At 39.6% G+C, this 18,986-nt stretch overlaps 2 protein-coding genes across 2 annotated transcripts; one reads left to right on the top strand and one right to left on the bottom strand.

The window, feature by feature from the left end:
• Window positions 1–1,794: 1,794 nt before the first annotated feature.
• On the bottom strand, window positions 1,795–4,984 carry LOC138982622 (2-aminoethanethiol dioxygenase-like). Its single transcript, XM_070355953.1, has one exon. The coding sequence runs from the start codon at window positions 4,847–4,849 to the stop codon at window positions 4,124–4,126; it is 726 nt and encodes a 241-aa protein (XP_070212054.1). The 5' UTR covers window positions 4,850–4,984; the 3' UTR covers window positions 1,795–4,123.
• A 63-nt stretch (window positions 4,985–5,047) lies between these two features.
• LOC138982621 (bridging integrator 3-like) lies at window positions 5,048–17,908 on the top strand. Its single transcript, XM_070355952.1, has 11 exons — window positions 5,048–5,135; window positions 6,105–6,159; window positions 8,366–8,406; window positions 10,919–10,980; window positions 11,447–11,583; window positions 12,342–12,382; window positions 13,059–13,119; window positions 13,779–13,859; window positions 14,317–14,451; window positions 15,013–15,425; window positions 15,478–17,908. The coding sequence occupies exons 1-10, from the start codon at window positions 5,128–5,130 to the stop codon at window positions 15,157–15,159; spliced, it is 768 nt and encodes a 255-aa protein (XP_070212053.1). The 5' UTR covers window positions 5,048–5,127; the 3' UTR covers window positions 15,160–15,425; window positions 15,478–17,908.
• Window positions 17,909–18,986: the final 1,078 nt, after the last annotated feature.

Below are 18,986 nucleotides of genomic sequence, written 5' to 3' on the forward strand. Positions count from 1 at the left end.
TCCGGGGTCTCTCTGAATAAGCCCACCAAATTTGAAGCAGATCCATCGAGAACTTTGGGCGTGCATGGCGAATACACAAATACACAAACACACAGATACACAAACACACAGACAGACACAAGTCGTATATATATATAGATATACTAGATGAATACCCGTTTCGCCGGGTACGGCTTTGCCGGGAAAAAGTCGAGCCGAATACCCGGCTGCGCGGCTTTGCCGGCGCACCGCACAAAGGAAGGGAGATAAACGCGCAAAACACTGGAGAAGAGTCTAAAAATAGTATAACGGGAATATGGATTGAGCGTTGTCGACAGTGACCTTCTAAAAATAGAAACGGGAATATGGATTGACGCCACACGAAGGAAGGGAGATAAACGCTGAAAACACTGGAGAAGATAAGGAAGAGTTACTGGGAATGGATCGTTGAAATATCTCATCGACCAGGTTGTGTCCGGGGTGTACCTGAATATGGCCACCAAATTTGAAAGAGATCCATCGAGAACTTTGGCCGTGCATCGCGGACACACACACACACACACACACAGACACAAGTCGTATATATATATATAGATATATATATATAGATAGAAGAAAGATAGATAGATAGAAGATAGATAGATACATAAAGAAGACATCTGAATCCAAGTTGAACAGAAGTCTATTTTACTACATGTAGTAGTATTTCATTCACTTGTGAAATTGAATGATACAGCATGACCAGCGTTGGATTCAGGAAATAATGAAGAATGCAATGGAATCACCTGTCTGCTGTTGCAATTTTAATTTGAGAGAGAATTTTAATCAGCAAATTAATTTATTAATGTTAAGCTTTGAAGCTGAAATACAATCCCATAGTCTGGACTCAGTGGGTCAAAGGAATATTTGACAAAAATTAAATATGATTAAACAATGCAGTCACCACAGTGTAGCCTCAACTTTTATTAAATTGGGATATGCCCTCATAAAACGTTTTTATCTAACTGAAAAAGAAGTGCAGTGTTGTTCCCAGACTCATAGACACTAGATCAGATCGTCCTGGATTGAAATTATATACAGGTCCAAATATCCTTGCAACAAAACCATTTTTTTCTCAAAAGACCACCTTTATATCAGGCATGGAATTCCAAAATAGAAAAAAATCTGAAAATAGGCCCAGGTCCAAAAGGCGGCCCCGGCGGGGTACAGGGGCAGAGCCCTGTTGGTGACCATTAGCATTTTAGACCAATATTTTGATAGTTCTCGTGTAAGCAAATAATGGATAGAGAGACAATAGTATACATATAATTTAATTTACCTTTTTTTTTGCCATGGACAATTTTTTATTTTCGCTGAAACGTACTTTCCTTATCGCAATTTCGCGGACAATTCCCGTGCCTGTATATATGCCAAAATTATCGTACCGTCCACCCACCAGGGCTCATAATGCATCAGAATAAAAAAAGTATGCGTCAATGACCGAAGACTGAGAACAACATTGCCAGTGTGGGGATAACATCTAGAAGAATTATATTTGTTAAGTACTTTTCTGGGAATACGGTCTACTCGCACACATACACAAACACGCAGGTACAGACATGCACATACACCTTCACCGTCCTCTCCATTCCCAGTCTGTCAGAATACATATATTCAAACATAGACTAAAAAATACAAACAGATACTGAAGGGTATAAATAAAAATAAATCTAGTACATTATTAGTACAAAGGAATCCATTCTCTCTCTCAAACAAAACACACAAACACACACACACACACACACACAGAAACACACACAGAAAAATAAAACTGTATTTTCAATTTCTGTATCATTTATTTCTTAAACACAACCTGCTTATATAAACACCCTTTTTATTAGGAAAGGTATGTGATTTAAGTCACCATTTCCCTGTAGAATCTATACATTTTAAGAAAATCAAGCAAACATAGCCATCACTACATGCATAATTTCACGTTTTGCATATTTCACATCGAAAAGAAAAGCTATTCACGGTCTGTATATCTTTGTTTTTATATATATGCTGTCTGGTTAAAGTTAACGTTATTATCATACTACTACATTTAATGATTTATGCATAAATTAAAACACATTTAGCATGAATAATTTACATCACCAATATTTATGTTATGATCTAAAAATTAAAGCTTTCACTTTGAGTGTCATGAATTATGATATTGATAGGGGTTGGAATTCAATTCATGTGCTTGAGAATAATATGGAATAAAGAAGACAAAATTCTTATTCAAACTCAAAAAGCTTTTTGAAGCATGTAATTTTGACAAGTTTGACATAAATTACCAGGTGCAATTATAACTGCTGTCACTTTTAGCATTTCTCAACAAGGCAAATCTCTCTCTCCCACACACTCATGCTCTCTCTCTCTCCTTATAGGGGTTCAGAGAATAATACAGTCATACTCGTTTTAAATACAAATATTATAAACATTAAAACCCATTCAGCTTAAGATATATATATATGCAGTGATGTTCCTAGGACTGGAGGGCAACAGGACAAAATGTCCTGAATCAAAAAACTAATAGGACATCATGTCCTGACTACAAAAAAACAATAGGACATTCAGATCAAGCGAACCAATCATGGCACCTAACCTTTTTAGATGCCAGTGCGGATTTGCGAAAGTTGCTGCAACCAACAGTCTTCTTCTTCTTCGTCGTTCACGCTGCAACCAACAGTGAACGAGTTTGAGGCAACGCCATCCTCCTGACAAATGGTGCAGAACATCAGTTCTTTTTCTTTGCTGTAGCTGAGCCAAGGGAACATAGAAAACCAGCTCTGCACAAACTTTCTGGTCGCCCCTACTTTCGTTTCTTGCGTCTCTTCCTGCGTCTCTTCCTGAGGTTGTAGATCTATTGGCTCACCTTCTGAGGCTTCAGTATCCGACGGGGCCGAAGGCCCTGCAACTTGACTGTCCGTGTCGTCCTTTTTTTTTAACAAAGCCACTCAAAAGTGTCTGCCCTTTTCCCACGCAAACCTTTTTCTTCCGTGGCATCTTTGCAGAAATGTGGCGGCGGAAATAAAGTGTCGCTGTCAAAAGTAGCGAGAGTTGTGGCTCTTGTAATATTGTTCGGTCGAGAGTTGCGTCCCTTGTGTTATTGCTCGACCGAGAGTGAAAATTGAAGTTCAAGTAGGCCCCGATTCGAACTCGTTTTAACGGGGTTTGATACTTCAGTTTGTACAGATTCTTCTTGCAGTGACCGCTCTAGACGTAATACTATTGGACAATGACCGCTGACTTCGCGATCGGATCGGACATTTGACGGGACAGAGGTGTTTGCAATCGGTCATTTAACAACCTAAATCGGTCGATGACCGACGCCTCGGAACATCACTGTATATGATATATAGGGCTCCCCAAACTGTGCATCCTTGCATACTTAATGCACTAGAAGCCGATTAAAAAGCATCCCAGAAAATCTTAAGGGGGTCCCGGGACGCACTGAACCGGATATAAGAGCACATTCCGGGATGCACTAAATTTGCGTTACCATGCATATCGTCAGTACTGATTTTCAGACTGTACTCGTCATTCAGTTTCCATACAGAATAGAGCATACACAGTACTGGATTTCGAAGATGAGAAAATGTTCTGCCGGACTAGTACCGATGCAAATTTGTGCAATAAATCTGACTGATGGGACAAATGACGCTTACATTATGGAGGTCTCACAGAAGTTCAAAATGTCCTCCTGGTGTTGGATCTCTCTAACTCTAAGTTCCGCTGAGGTGGTGACCCATAAGTGACCCCCTAAACATTAAAATTCCGGACCCTATAGGTAGGGTATCTGTGGGGAGCCCTGTCATTGTCAAATCAGTGATCACAAATCTGTCAATCTTTTCAATTTAAGCCACAACCCTGTGTGTCATAACGTTGTATGTGTCATTGTGTACAAGTATGTGTGTCGCCTGAATCATTGTCAAACAATCAGTAAGTATTTAAAGCAGTCAGGTCTCTAAAAAGTAATTATCACAGTTTACACACTCTCTGTCTCTCTTTCGACTTTCATAATAAAAACCTAAGATTAAGAATGACAACATTAGTCATCATGACAGTGTTTTGATTACACGTCACAAGGAACATTTGACTTGTAAGTTCATCCATTTCAAGTGTCGCTGGGATCCAACAGAGGCCCAGTATAGTCTACAGAATCACACCAGAAGTCCATGGGCTGGGGTACTCGAATGATCCATCGACTGTCCTTGGACCCACTCCCAGTATCAACACCAGGAACTGGCATTTCACGGTAGTAATGGCAGTCTCTGCTCCCAGACTGATCATAAGGCGGAGCCAGGATGTCCACAAACGCTGCCATCTCTGTGACAGGCGTGATTTCGTGGAAGTTTCCCGAGGTGGGGGTGAGCTGACAGCACCCTTGCTCTGCCGACAGGTTCGTCTCCGTTTCCAATTTTACCGATTTCACCAGAGGTACTTGCCACTTCTGCAACGGCTGGGTCATTTCTACTGGAACGTTCGTCTCTCCTGTCTCAGAAAAGCTCGAAAGTTTCAGAGTTCCGTGAAGAACTTTGAGCAGACCGAACATTCCCGGGTGGTCGTGCAGCGGCAGACGACCGCCTCTTTTCACCACGAAGATACCCATGGAGAAAGTGTCGTCTTCCCACAGGTGGATGTAGGTGACGGGTGCCTTGTCGGTGCTCAATCTATCGCGTTCTCTTATCACCTCAGGATCAAAGTTCACGTCTGCTGCCGTGATTTCGTTGAATGCAGAGCTCAGCTGGGTCAGTCGATCGTTCTGGAATCCTTCAGCAGCGTTAAACCGAGAAAATGTTTTGGAAGCCAGTCTCGTAAGCCGTTGTATGGGGGCAGCCATGTTGGCTTCTGCTAGTTACCAAAATAAAACTCTAAACTAGTATTTCATCATTGCAGACTTCAAACACAAACAATAGCTCGTGAAATGAGCTAACTGATAATGTTTGTAGAAAACCTTAGATGTAAGTATAAACTTTTTTTCTTGATGTAATATGCCACTTATTTGTAAGGTTTGAGAGTACTAATGTTTACACCGGAAGACGATACTCGATAGCAGACCATCTGTGGCAACTTCCGCCTTGAACAGAGAGAGCAGGGACTCCCACTTTTTGTCAAAGAATGAGTTGGTCAGTCCTAATTGTCCCCAAATTTGTATTACAGAACAATAACAAGTTCATAACTTGTGTGAGATGTTCTTTTGCTTTTGTCGAAAGGGACACCTTGACTCTTGGGCACTTAAGTGCAGCGTAGGGCAGCTCGTTTTGTTCTCAACAGACACAAACAGACGGCCAGCGTGGACGACATGCTCAACGAACTAGAGTGGCCCTCGCTAGAAGAACGCAGGAAAGAGGCCAGGCTCTCCATGCTGAAGAAGATCACATCGGGATCCGCACATGTGAGGTGCGAGGAGCTACACCTACTCGCCCCAAGGGCTAGAAGAGGAGTCCCCACAGAGAGACAGCAATTCAAGCGGATCCCAGCGAGAACAAACTACAGAAAGAACAGCTTCCTCCCAAGAACAATCAGGGACTGGAACGAGACCCCTTCATCCCTCCTCCTCTCACACCCCCAGACCCCAGACTCCTACACTGCGCAGGAGTCGTGTTCCTGCATTGTGCAGGAACTCCCCAGCCCCCAGTAGATTCTAGCTAGGGTTTTTTTTTTTTTTTTTTTTTTTTTTTTTTTTTTTTTTGAATCTGCAACCCTCCACAATGTGACATAATGGTCAGCCAAAATGACCGTGGTCACAATATGGAAGAAGAAGAAGAAGACTGCGTTCCCTTTCGTCTGAGACAAGTCTCGTGCCGTACAGTCACTTTTTGGTCGTACATGTTTTGTTTGACACCTTTTTGTGACAGCTATCAGTTCAACAGCCACGTAGCTCTGGGACTTGAGTACACACATAGCGAGTGAATTATCCGTAGAAGCAGTGGTTTTGTTTGAGACTTTCTCAAGTTTCTGTAGAATACAGAACTGGAAACATTTGTATTTTAGATTAAAAACTCACATAGATACTATAGATCTCTGGATGACAGAAAGGTTGACTGTAAATATTACGATGTGAAAATCTAAATTAACATTATGACATGTTTCAGGAATCCCTTCAGTAGGCTTGGCTCGGGAACAAAGAAACCTGTTATCTCGCGTACTGTAAGTGAATTAATGTTGCTCTATAGTCTATATTACATTTGATTAGAAGACGAATCAACTTTGCTTTAATTCTCATAAATCATAACCAAGTGAGTGCTAATGACAAAATCTAAGAACATAAGTGCTTTAAACAACTTGTAACTCAACAAGAATAACAACAACGACACACACAGTAAATTAGAGTTATGGGGAACCAGTCTCTTGGCAGCTAGAGGCACATAAAACTTCTGTAATCGCTGAATGATGAAAGTCATTGGCTTATTTCAATGCTTCTTATTCTCACAGGTGCAATAAGGACTGGGTGGCCGAGTGGTAACGCACTTGCGCTCGGAAGCGAGAGGTTGCGAGTTCGACCCTGGGTCAGGGCGTTAGCAATTTTCTCCCCCCTTTCCTAACCTAGGTGGTGGGTTCAAGTGCTAGTCTTTCGGATGAGACGAAAAACCGAGGTCCCTTCGTGTACACTACATTGGGGTGTGCACGTTAAAGATCCCACGATTGACAAAAGGGTCTTTCCTGGCAAAATTGTATAGGCATAGATAAAAACGTCCACCAAAATACCCGTGCGACTTGGAATAATAGGCCGCGAAAAGTAGGATATGCGCCGAAATGGCTGCAATCTGCTGGCCGATGTAAATGCGCAGGGGTCGACACTAACTTATTTGGCCTGGGGCCACACTGGCCCCAGAGATGGAAATTGCTGGGGCAGAAAAAAAAAATCTGGGGCCCACTCTCAGTATTCACGTGCGGCAATGCATTGTCTGTTTTTCTTCATCGTACTGAAGCCAGGGAAATTCTTTCAACCATTTGACATTGAAATTACGACAGCGCTTCGCGCTTTTGGCTGCATCGGTCTCCTTTTTTCGTTTCTCTCCACCCTGTTCTTCATCTTCATTTCCATGTCTTTTTACACCAGGGATGTGTCGCCACATTTTGCGTTTGGCATTTGAAGGCGATACTTATCTCTCACGCTAAAGAGCGCAATCTGAGAGTTATTTCCCTTACGACATTGTCCTTCGACGATTTGAATGTGTTTTTTTCTTGACTGCGGCATTGATCGTAACGCAAATTTCAGTGACGACTTTGACTGGCGATTTTTAGTGATTGGCTCTGCTGGCATTAGAATTTTCGGTTTGTCATTGTTGGAATTTATCCTGGGGCGGAGTGGGCCCCAAGCTTCGGCAATGTTTGGGGCGGAACACAAAACTCTGGGGCGTTCCGCCCCCCGCCCCCGCTAGTGTCGAACCCTGATGCGTGATGTATTGTGTAAAAAAATTCCATTTCACACGGCATAAATAAATCCCTGCGCCTTGAATATGTGCGCGATATAAATTGCATAAAATAAAAAATTAAAAAATAAAAATCCCTGCGCTTTGAACTGTACCCACAGAATACGCGCGATATAAGCCTCATATTGATTGATTGATTGATTGATTGATTGATTGAAGACTGGTTCCGCCTAACTCTCACTCACTGTTATTGTTGTCTATATTTAGTCACAGAGTGCTTACTTCCCTGTGTTCCCTACATCTTGTATAATCAGGATTTTTAATTTGATTTTAGGTAACTTTGTTTGCTTTTTCAAATGAGAACATGACATAATTATGGTCAGCATGAAATTTTAAGCCATGTTTAGATACATGTATACAGAATGATACAAATTGCCACATACGTGTGTATCAGTTGCTAAGAGGTATGCCAGAGATTGGCTTGGGCGTCGGTCATCGGTCTTTTGCCATGTTAAATTCAGAAAAGACCGACACATATATATGGGTCTCAATCCGTCAACTGACCGATAGACATGCAGCAGAGTCAGTCAGCTCGTCTTATTTTTGTCTGCTGTCTTGTTCTAGCTTCCTTTCCTTCTCCTTCCTTACTTAATTGAAATAAATATGGTTATTGTGTCCTCGGACCTTGTGTTCCTCTTCATGTAAGACCATTGGAAAATAAACAAGAAAATGAAGAAATGAATTGAATTTTCCTCTCATTTGTACATTGTAAACAACTTTCAGAAGTTTCTCCTCACTGCCGTAATGCTCAATTGCGGCAGTCCCGAGGTGGAAGAAAAGGTTTTTTCTTGACTGATCGGTTTGCAAAATGACTGATTGATTCATGGCCGAGTCAGTCAATGGACCTTTAGTGAACAAAACCCAAGCCAATCCCTGGTATGCTATGATGTAATTACAATCTGTGATTGTTTTGCTTTCAGGTTGAAAGAGAATTTGAGAAGGAAGTAAAGAAATTGGAGGAGTAAGTAACTGCATAATTTTAAACATTACATTTGGTATTATCAGTTTATTTGGCTCAACCTTTTTACATTTAGTCAAGTTTTGACTAAATGTTTTAACGTAGAGGGGGGAATCGAGACAAGGGTCGTGGTGTATGTGTGTGTCTGTGTGTGTGTGTGTGTGTAGAGCGATTCAGAGTAAACTACTGGACCGATCTTCATGAAACTTGACATGAGAGATCCTGAGTATGGTATCTCCAGACGTTTTTTTCATTTTTTTGATAAATATCTTTGATGACGTCATATCCGGCTTTTCGTGAAAGTTGAGGCGGCACTGTCTCATTTTTCAACCAAATTGGTTGAAATTTTGGTCAAGTAATCTTCGACGAAGCCCGGACTTTGGTATTGCATTTCAGCTTGGAGGCTTAAAATTTAGTTAAGGAGTTTGCTCATTAAAGTTCTCATTAAAATCGATTTTTTTGCAAACAGATTTAAAATTGATTGCATCGTATTCTTCATCACATTCTGAATCTAAAAATATATACATATGTCATATTTACTCTTAAAATGTGATCACAATTAACGAAAATAGATTAATTAGTCTTACAATTAAAATTTAAGAAATCAATCCAAAAATGATTTCATCTTATTCTTTATCATTTCCTGATTCCAAAAACATATATATGATAGGTTGTATTCAAAACAAGCTCAAAAAGAATACAGAAAAGCGGCGCGCTTTCCTGCTTTGCACAATACGCCACCGCGCTAATCTGGCGTGTCAATATCACTACGTTTTACACGTGGAAGGTGAGCGATTTCCTTCACGCGGGGATTGACGAACCTGTATTGTCTTGGTGAAATAAATACAGTGCGTTCAGTTTCATTCCGTGCGTTCGACAGCTTGACTAAATGTAGTAATTTCGCCTTACGCGACTTGTTATTTTTTTTACAGAGGCACATGCAGAAAGGGTATTCATAAACTGATGATTTGTAAAATGATAGTTTGCTTCGATGTACTTGAATTTGCTTTGCATTGTAAGATCATTGTTTATTAGTACATATATATATATATACATATATGTATAAGAAACTCTTTTTCCTCTGCACCACTCCACACAATGAAGGCTGGAAAACTTTTTAAAACTTAAAAAATCTTATTTAAACAACACGATAAAAAGTCCAAAACCAAGCCAGAATGTCGCATCTTTTTAAATCCAAATTTTCGGCCCGCAGGCCTTCTTCAAGGTGCACAGACCAAGCGTCTATAGTTACAACACAACAATGGAACATCTGATCGTACGTCACATACAGACGTAAAGTTACATTCTTCAAAAATATGATTAGTATTTAGTCTCTACCAGCCCGCATGCCTTTTTGAATGTATCATAAATCAAGGGTCTATGGTTACAATTAAACACATTTATCAATAGAACATACATGTAGTATGTCACATGAAGACGTAATATTACTGTCATTATCTCAAGTTTACAGTCTTTGCTAGCACGCAAGCCTTCTTCAAAGTGTCTATGGTTACACATGAACGCATATAATAGTACGTCATAAGTAGAGGTTACACGACGAGTCTCAGTGATTATTAAAAATAATGGTCGAAGTTAACATATATATATATATATATATATATATACCGAGCAACAAAAGAAACGCGAAAAAATTCTGCAATGTTTCATTGACAAAATCTCCAACAATTATAGAGTTAGAATTATCAAACCACAAAAGTTTGATGAAGGCATGTTTGACCTAGCTGTTGTGTGATTATTTTGCTGCTGCGACTGTTTCAACACACGGGACAAGCAGGTTTAACGTTAACAAAGTTTTGGAGGTCTCACTCAGTCAGTCTTCATCGCGCTCTCTGACCACTGATCGGACACTGGTGGCTTCCAATGTTGTTCCTGGTAGTGTCCGTGGCTGTATTGAATCGATCTTGAAGATGTTGTGGCAGGAAATTGCGATCTTGTCTTATTTGGGGTAATGCGAAAAATCCACCGCGTTGCATAACTGCAGTGCTTCCAATGCCAACAGAACATTGCTGAAGGTGATAGACTGTGGACATATGCACGTTTAAAGCACATGCCAGCGCTTCTGGATCATCCCCAGCCATGGTCTCTTTTGGTTGCTAATGCATTAGTGAACACATCTCATACATCAGATTTCTCCTGCTCCACTTGCACATGCAAGCGTGCATTATGTGTTTAACGTTAAACCTGCTTGTCCTTGTCCCGTGTGTTAAAACAGTCACAGCATCAAAATAATCACACAAAAGCAAGGTCAAACATGCCTTCATCAAACTTTTGTGGTTTAATAATTCTAACTCTGTAATTGTTGGAGAATTTGTCAATCAAACAATGACGAATTTGTTTGCGTTTCTTTTGTTGCTCGGTATATATATATACATTTTGTGTTTTTGTTTTGTTGTTTTATTTTGATTTTTAAAGGCACTTGGAACTAGGAGTAGGATTTGCACCATACAAATATTCTATTCATGTATTTATATAGTGATATCGTTTCATTTTACAGGCTAGATGAGGTAACAAAGAGACTGTACAAAGATGGAAAACGATTGGTGGAGGCTAATTCAGGTAAGCAGCGCAAGCTAGAGCTTGATTAAGGGGGTCTGCAATTAGGAACCATTTTCACTCCAATAACCCTCAAGAAGATAAAAGTTGAAATATGCATATATATTGGTTTGACATCCGGAGGAAAAACAGAAATTAAGTTGAATGGTGAAAAGGTTTTTAATAAAACAAGTTAAGACTTTCTTCTCTTTGAATACCATATTGCCCAGCCACACCTGAACCCATGTAGTTTCTTCACATAATTTTTTATTTCTAGTAGTGGTAGTTGCTGTTATCATTATCAATTATATCGCACACACACACACACACACAGAAAACACACACACACACACAGAAAACACACACAAAAACAAAACAGTAAGATAACAAGGAATTTTCTGAAAGCTTTTCTCACTATCTCACATGGAATCAAAATTCTCTCTGCTCTTTACATAAAACATCTTGCCTTGCGTTCTCTTATGTGCAACAGCCCTGACAAAAACAGAGCGTCGTCTGACACAAGAGCTGCTGGGTACAGTTCTGTGCCAGTCGGAGCAGGATCTACGATGGCAATTGGAGGAGTGGGACCATTCTCTCAGTGCACTGGAAACCCAGATGCAAGAAGTGGTAAGCACAATGCAGGGATGGGCTCTAGTCGCAGTATAGTGGCCGGTACGGTGTCACGAACTGAAACCTCTGCTGAACAATTCTTCTCATTTCGGTCAATGACAATGCGCATGCGCCAGTCTTGGACTTAAAAAATTCGACCCTTTGACCGAACGAACCATGGGTTAGGGTTAGGTTGTTCACGACCTGATTAATCTCCCCATGTTAGCGCATGCGCATTGACTGCAATGAGAAGGATTGTTCAGGCAGAGTTTTCAGTTCGTGACACCGGAACCCGCTTGTGGATGCTTGTGTATCTGAATGGTATTGTCCATCAGTGGCTAATTTGTTGTTGTAAGTTGATTATGTTATTTTGTTAGAATGTATATTTGTATTTGATGTTCAAATAATATGTTTTTATTCATAGTTATTATGACAAGCGCGGGGAGCATAGATTCCTGTGGTTCGCGCTAATATAAGCTGCCATTATTATATTATTATCATTTTTAAGATGTACACAAATTTAAGAAATCCTGATATTGAAAAAGAGGTCGTTGGAGGTAAATTTACAGAGGTTATGAAGAAAAATGTGCAATGAACGATCACATTTCCTTCAATCCAGTACAGTTCCAGCCTCTGCAGTGGCCAATTTCTGTTTTCTGCTTGCAACGTCACAGCCCACCAACGCAGAAGAAGATGAAGAAGAAGCACAATGTACTCAGAAATGTACACAATAAGTACTTTCAATGCTGTTAAATTTGTCTGTTTTAATGTTTCAGAATGGAGTTTTGCAAAAGGCAGTCATTGAACCCATTAAAAAGTAAGTGCATAGTTGAAGATGTCCTTGTACATTTTTCTTGGTATTGGAGTTTTATTGTAAAAGAAAATGATATGGTGCAAACTCTGAAACAAAAACCTTTTATTTATGTACTTGGAAAACGTTTATGTGTGATACTTCAACGTCTTGCTTCTCATATTTTCTAGCAAATTTTGACCAAGTGATATTCACTGTACTAAAATAAGAAGCACACACATTGATATACAGTTAAACCTGCCCTGAGGACCACCTCTCAACAACGACCACCTGCCCATTACAACCACCCCAAAGGATCCACGACAAACTTTTTCTACAAAATTCACCTTTCCATAGTGACCAACTGCCCACAAGGACCACTTCTGGTCAGTGGCTTAGGTAGTCGTTACGGACAGGTTTGACCGAACCAAGAAATGCCATCAGTGTCGGCTAATATAGTAATGCAGCTCTTTGCTTGGAATAATTCAACTTTGCAAGCACTTGTTTTAGCACAGGTTACATATTCCAGCTATCTAATGTTATTGCTCCAAACCCCGAACTGGGTATCTCTTTAGTCAATTTTGAGGGAAACTTTATTTTTTATGTGTTTAATTTTATTTGATGGGAGATCCTTTAAGTGTGAGAGCAACATTTATGACTCCAAATTACAAGTTCTTATTCAACATGCAAATCTTCTTTCCAGGTTGAACACAATATTCCCCAACGTTCAAGCTGCAGTAAAGCGAAGAGAACAGTCTTTACAGGTAAAGGGAAGCAACTCATGGCTGGGCAAGATCTACAGGCCTGAGAACAATGTCTCTCTGTGTACAGCTGATAAAACTTGACATGATGTGGCTTATATGTTTTCACACTGTAGTGCCTATGCCTCCCCTACCCCTGCACACACCAGATTTAATCATTATTAAGTTGTTGCTTCTTGGATATTTGTTTGTTTTTTAAATCCAAGATGTTCTAAATTGTTGTGCTTTCTGTTTGTATTGAATGCGCAAAAGTTCTTTCCTGGTTTTAAATTGACTTTTAGTCAAGATATCAACACCACAGCAGCAAACCAACAACAACAAACACAAGACTACTTTATAACAATTTTAACATTCCCTCATTGACTGTATTTTATCTTTGTCTTTCTTGTCTTTGTCGATGTGTATAATTATTTGACTTGGATTTATATGGGTTACAACTTTGTAAAGAGTATAAGTATATTTTGATGTGTATTATCATTTGATTTGGAATTGTGTACAGAATGATTTATTTATGTACGTTTATGTGAGGCGCTTGGAACTGTTTTAGGATTTGCGCCATATGAATATCCTCATTATTATTATTAAAAACAATTCTCCTTTTCTTTCTTGTTTGTAATTGTGTTGGTGGTACAGTACAGTACTACTTTGTGCTCTTGTTTCAGGAGCTTCAGAAATGTCAGATCAAAGTCAGCAGGTATCAGGAGAGGGACAGGACTGGTCCCAACATTGTAAAGCTTGATGCTGTAAGTCATCCGATTTCTTAGCATTTTCACCCACACCAGTAGGCAACTAAAACCTGAACAAGTTTTGCATGTCAGTGGAAAGAACAATCAGTTTTGTATCCAAAACAGTCAGTTTTAATAACTTATTTGGAAGACAATAGTTATCCAAAGAAATCAGTTTTATGGAACAAAGATGATGCACTAAATACAGTGGAAACCCCCTAGCCCCCCCCCCCCCCCCCCCTAGTCCCCCCCCCCCCCCCCCCCCCCCCCCCCCCTCCCTTTTATAACCTCAAAAAATTTCAGAAAGTCGGGTCTTACAAAGGAGGTAGTGTTAAAATGGGGGTAATTTTACAAAGGTTATGAACAGCACATCTGAAAAAGCAAGGTCTTAAATAAGGGGAAGTCTTACATTGGGGGGTCTTAAAAAAGGGGGTTCCACTGTACTGACAGAAAGGAAATTTGCAATGACTTGCAGGGCAAGAAGGTGTTAGTGCAAGCGCAGAACGAGTTCAGCAGTCAGAATGCAGCCCTGTTGGAGGACATGCCCAAGCTACACGACAGCCGCGTCCAGTATTTCCAGCCTTCCTTGGAAGCCCTCATCAAATCTCAAGTATATAAAGCTGTGGTGTTCGTTAATAGTGTTTTGTCTTACTGTGAACAAATCCGTCTATCTCTGAAAAACTTTGGGTTCAGGAACATGTACTTACTTCTTTGTGTGTGTGTGTGTGTGTACGATTTATCTAACTTCTTTGTGTGTGTGCGTGCGTGTGCGTTTTATCTAAGTAATCTTTGTGTGTGTGTGTGTTTTATCTAATTTCTTTGTGTGTGTATGTGTGTTTGTGCTTAACCTACTTCTGTGTGTGTGTGTGTGTGTTTAACATAAGAATCCTCTGATTGTAACAAGAATCCTCTAATTGTGAACAAGTGACATCTTTGACAATTGCGAGCAAATTTATAATCCTGAGTCACGGTTTTGTTTCTGTATGTTATACTGCCCTTGATGTTACAAAAATGTACATATGATAGCGTTTCCACAACAGTATCATTAAACATTTGTCATTTTCAAGTGTATACATTTAGGCTGTTCATCTTTGTGCAGTTTATTTTGTACCGCTTCTTTCGATAACTGGTCATGTGTAGTTTGTTTTATGGTGGGTTTTGAACTGTTCAGGTGCAATATACAACAGAAGCTCTCAAGCTGTACGGAGAGTTATCCAACACGCTCAACGGACAGAGGGACTACTCAAACCAAGAGTACGACGCTAGCATACAGCAAGCGCTATCAGAAATCAAAGCTCTCTCCATCACGGTTGACTGATACAGTAATTGTATATTTGTAATTAATCACTTTCTAATTTGCACATACTTTTTCTGATCATTGTTAAAATTTTTGGACACACAGTATTTTCTATTTTATGCCTTTTGTGGTTTTAGACTTGAAAGCGCATGCCTTCTCTTGCAAACGATCAGGTGCACCAGCACAGATGTGCCTAGCTTTTAACATGGGATAAGAAAATCCCTCCTCGAGGACACAGAACAAACATCTACAGGGGTGAGACTGACAAATGTCATGAATCCTGAAGAGTTTTAAGGGGGGGGGGGGGGGGGGGGTCTGGGGGCCCACAGACGCTGAAAGATTTGTATAATTAACAGCCAAAAAACCGTCACCACAGTACAGACATTACGGATCCGGATTTCCGGAAGAATCCCACCCATGCATATACAGCCTATAGCGGCATTCTATGCATTTTTGCTAAAGTGTTTTTGACGATGACATGGATGTTGGTCAGAAAATTAAATCAGCAGTCTGAAAAGGGGAGATACGCTGTCTTTTGCATGTCTGTGATTTAAAGCAATAAACCAGAATTAAATGTTGCATGAAATGTATCAAGGATTACAAGGTGTGAATAAGCAAGATTTACTTCATTGTTACTTTTGTGCATGTGAAAAAGTGATAAAAATGTGCAATTGGTGTTGAATGAGATCAAATTGTAAATGTTGGATGGATGCATCGGATACCAAGTCATACAGTAAACAAAAAAGTGATCAAAATGTACAAAAGACGATATTGGGAAATAACTCTGTCAAGCTTTTATGGGTTGTGGAAGAGTTGCTTTCCCTTGTTTTTCCATAGAAACACCATGTCGAGCCTCACGTGACACTGCAGGCCAATCACTAGCGAATGGCGTATCTCTGCACAGGCGATGATCTGTCTGTGAAATCATACGAATGACTCGCATCCCAGCAAAGATTAGCTCAGATCTGTGCTTTCCGCACTATCCCCTCATTATAACCCTCTTTTCGTTCGAAAGTAAGCACATTGGAGCTGACAATCCGCATTGCGGATGTGATTGATCTTGACCCTAAGTGCATAGATCGAGCGACCACATGTGGAGATTAGTCACGTGTTGTTTGACTCGGTGTTTGCAAGGAAAAGCTCAAACTCCACCACAACTCATAACATCGTTTAAACAGAAAATCACTTGAAGTTATATATAAATCCTTTATGTTACCATTGTTTGATTATGCGGACGTTATCTGGGATAACTGTACACAGTGTTTGGCAGACGAGTTGGAGACATTGCATCTCGATGCAATCCGAATCATTGTAGGTGCAGTACGTGGCACAAGCCACCAAAAACTGTATAACGAATCGGGTTTTGTGCCCCTGAAAGAAAGGCGACGTCGTCATAAACTTTTGCTGTATTATAAAATTGTAAATCGTTTAACCCCAGAATATTTATATTCCAAACTGCCGGTCCTGGTTTCCGATGTAAATCCTTACCACAGACAACGCCCTCTTGAACGTAAGTTTCCATTGTGCAGAAGTGAGTTATATAAATCTTCATTTTTTCCTTCAACGACAGCTTTGTGGAATAATCTTCCAGAAAATATACAACAAACGCTGTCAGTTGGTGAATTTAAAAGGTATTTGACCGATGGAGATGTTGTTGTTCCACAGTATTATTATTTAGGCAACCGCCAGGGACAGGTACTTCACAGCAGGTTGAGATTAAACATGAGCGATTTGCAACAAGACTTAGTTAACCGACACCTCTCTGATAATTTAGAATGTACGTGTGGAGCATGCCCGGAAGATTCTGAACATTTCTTGTCCAAAATTTAAAGAACATAGAACCATTTTATTCAATAGTCTGCCAACACACGTTCTAGACTGCAAAACACTCTTGTTTGGAAATACTGATTTAACTATATCTTTGAACACGAAAATATTCTCTGTTGTACAAGACTATGTTATGTTAACTAATCGCTTCGGCTGATATTATATTAACTGTGCAATTGATGTAGCCAGGCATTCTCTCTCCCCCTCTCTCTCCCTCTCTCTCTCTCTCTGTCTCTCTCTTTACCCTATTTGTATAAAATATAATTAAAGATTATCAAGATAAGTGTTGAAGCTATCACTTGTTCGCCATGTTTTGCTATCTGAATGTGTATTGATTATAATTTCAAGAACGTGTCCATAAGCAATCTGCTTGTTAACGTTCTTAATGTTGTTATTGTTTGAAACGTGTGTGAGAATTTGAATAAACACGCTTAAACCAACTCATAAAAATCCGACAGTTACTTTCGGAATTAGTCTATTGGGGTTAAATGTGATATTGTTGTAAATGGTTGGATACGTAGCATACCAAATCATACATTAAAAAAGTGATCAAAATGTACAGTTGCTGATAAAATTGTAAATGGTGGACAGATGCCTAGAATACTTAGTCATACAGTGGAAAGTAGTAGTTTTTTTTCATTTTTACATCCATGTTTGTCAAACACTGTGCATGCGTATGCGCAGGTGTGTGTGCATGTGCACATGTTAGTGCGCGAGTGAAGGCATCCATTTGGGTGAGTGCACAAATGTACTAGTGTTTGTAGAGAGACTCATTCCAGTATTGCAGTACATCTTATCAAGTCTATATTGTATCAAGTCTGCGCTACTCAGTCTCAGAGGCGCATTATCAAAATGCTTATCTGCCACGGGTTCTCCTGTGAAAATGCTATCATAAACATTAAAAATTTGATGGAATAATATTGCAATACATTTTTAACTCTTATGTGCTTTAGTTTACATGTGTTTGTAAGTGTGTAAGTGTGTGTGTGTGTGTGTGTGAGAGAGGGACAGACAGAGACTGTAGAAGCTCATTGTAAATTTAAAAAAACAAAAATGCAAAAAGCCATAAAAACAAAGGATTAGTTTATTCCAAGACTAAACCAATAATGCCAACAACCTGAACAAATAAAGGCACATAAAACATGCTGTACATGTTTGATTTTGTTCGATATATCATGAAAATCATAGTTGTGGGTTATATATATATATTTTTTTTTTTTCCGATGTTACACGTTTTTAATTCTTTTTGGTACACGACATCAACATCAGACAGCAACATCAAATAACATCAACCATACAAAACTATGCATCTTCAACAACAACAAAAAATTAAATAAAAAATTAAAAATAAAACATAAAAATTTTTTTTTTAAAAAAGAAAACACAATAAAGCATACAATCACACAGCCCATATCGTCAGTGGCCTTCGAAGACCTCGTAACTTACATTTTCCCGATTTTCGGATTTTTGCATGGTTCCGTCCCTTGATTTTTTTCCTATCATCTGTGAGAAGCTTGTAACTCTATTTTGCAAAGGTCTTTTTCCCCTGATTTTAAAAACCTCGTATTGCCGTTGGGTGTTGAGACATTAGCGACACTAGCGGGAAAACCTCGTATTGTCTGTTTGAATCCCTGCGAGTCTGTTGAAAATCCTCGTAATTGTTCCTTAAATTCAAAACAAAAAAGTTCAAAACAAAAAAGTGAAAACCTCGTATCTACACGTTTTGATCTGGTGAAGAGGAATTTGATTTTTAAAACACTCATTATCTCAGAACTATGATTTTGAAGATACGAGGTCTTCGAAGGCCACTGACGATATTCAATACATTTCTAAATTATGTAAACAAGCTCTTCGTCTCCTTTTTACATTAGTCAAGATTTGACGTAGAGGGGGGAATCGAGACGAGGGTCAGGGTCGTGGTGTGTGTATGTGTGTGTGTATAGAGCGATTCAGAGTAAACTACTGGACCGATCTTTATGAAATTTTACATGAGAGTTCCTGGGTATGATATCCCCAGACGT

This window comes from Littorina saxatilis, linkage group LG12 (genome assembly GCF_037325665.1).
Source record: "Littorina saxatilis isolate snail1 linkage group LG12, US_GU_Lsax_2.0, whole genome shotgun sequence".
Taxonomy (NCBI): Eukaryota; Metazoa; Mollusca; class Gastropoda; order Littorinimorpha; family Littorinidae; genus Littorina; species Littorina saxatilis.

Excerpts from the sequence above, each read along its gene's own strand:
- LOC138982622 (XM_070355953.1), bottom strand. The coding sequence starts at position 4,849 with ATGGCTGCCCCCATACAACGGCTTACGAGACTGGCTTCCAAAACATTT.
- LOC138982621 (XM_070355952.1), top strand. Across the intron at positions 8,407-10,918 it reads GAAGTAAAGAAATTGGAGGA|GCTAGATGAGGTAACAAAGA; the intron begins GTAAGTAACTGC and ends TTCATTTTACAG. Across the intron at positions 10,981-11,446 it reads ATTGGTGGAGGCTAATTCAG|CCCTGACAAAAACAGAGCGT; the intron begins GTAAGCAGCGCA and ends TATGTGCAACAG.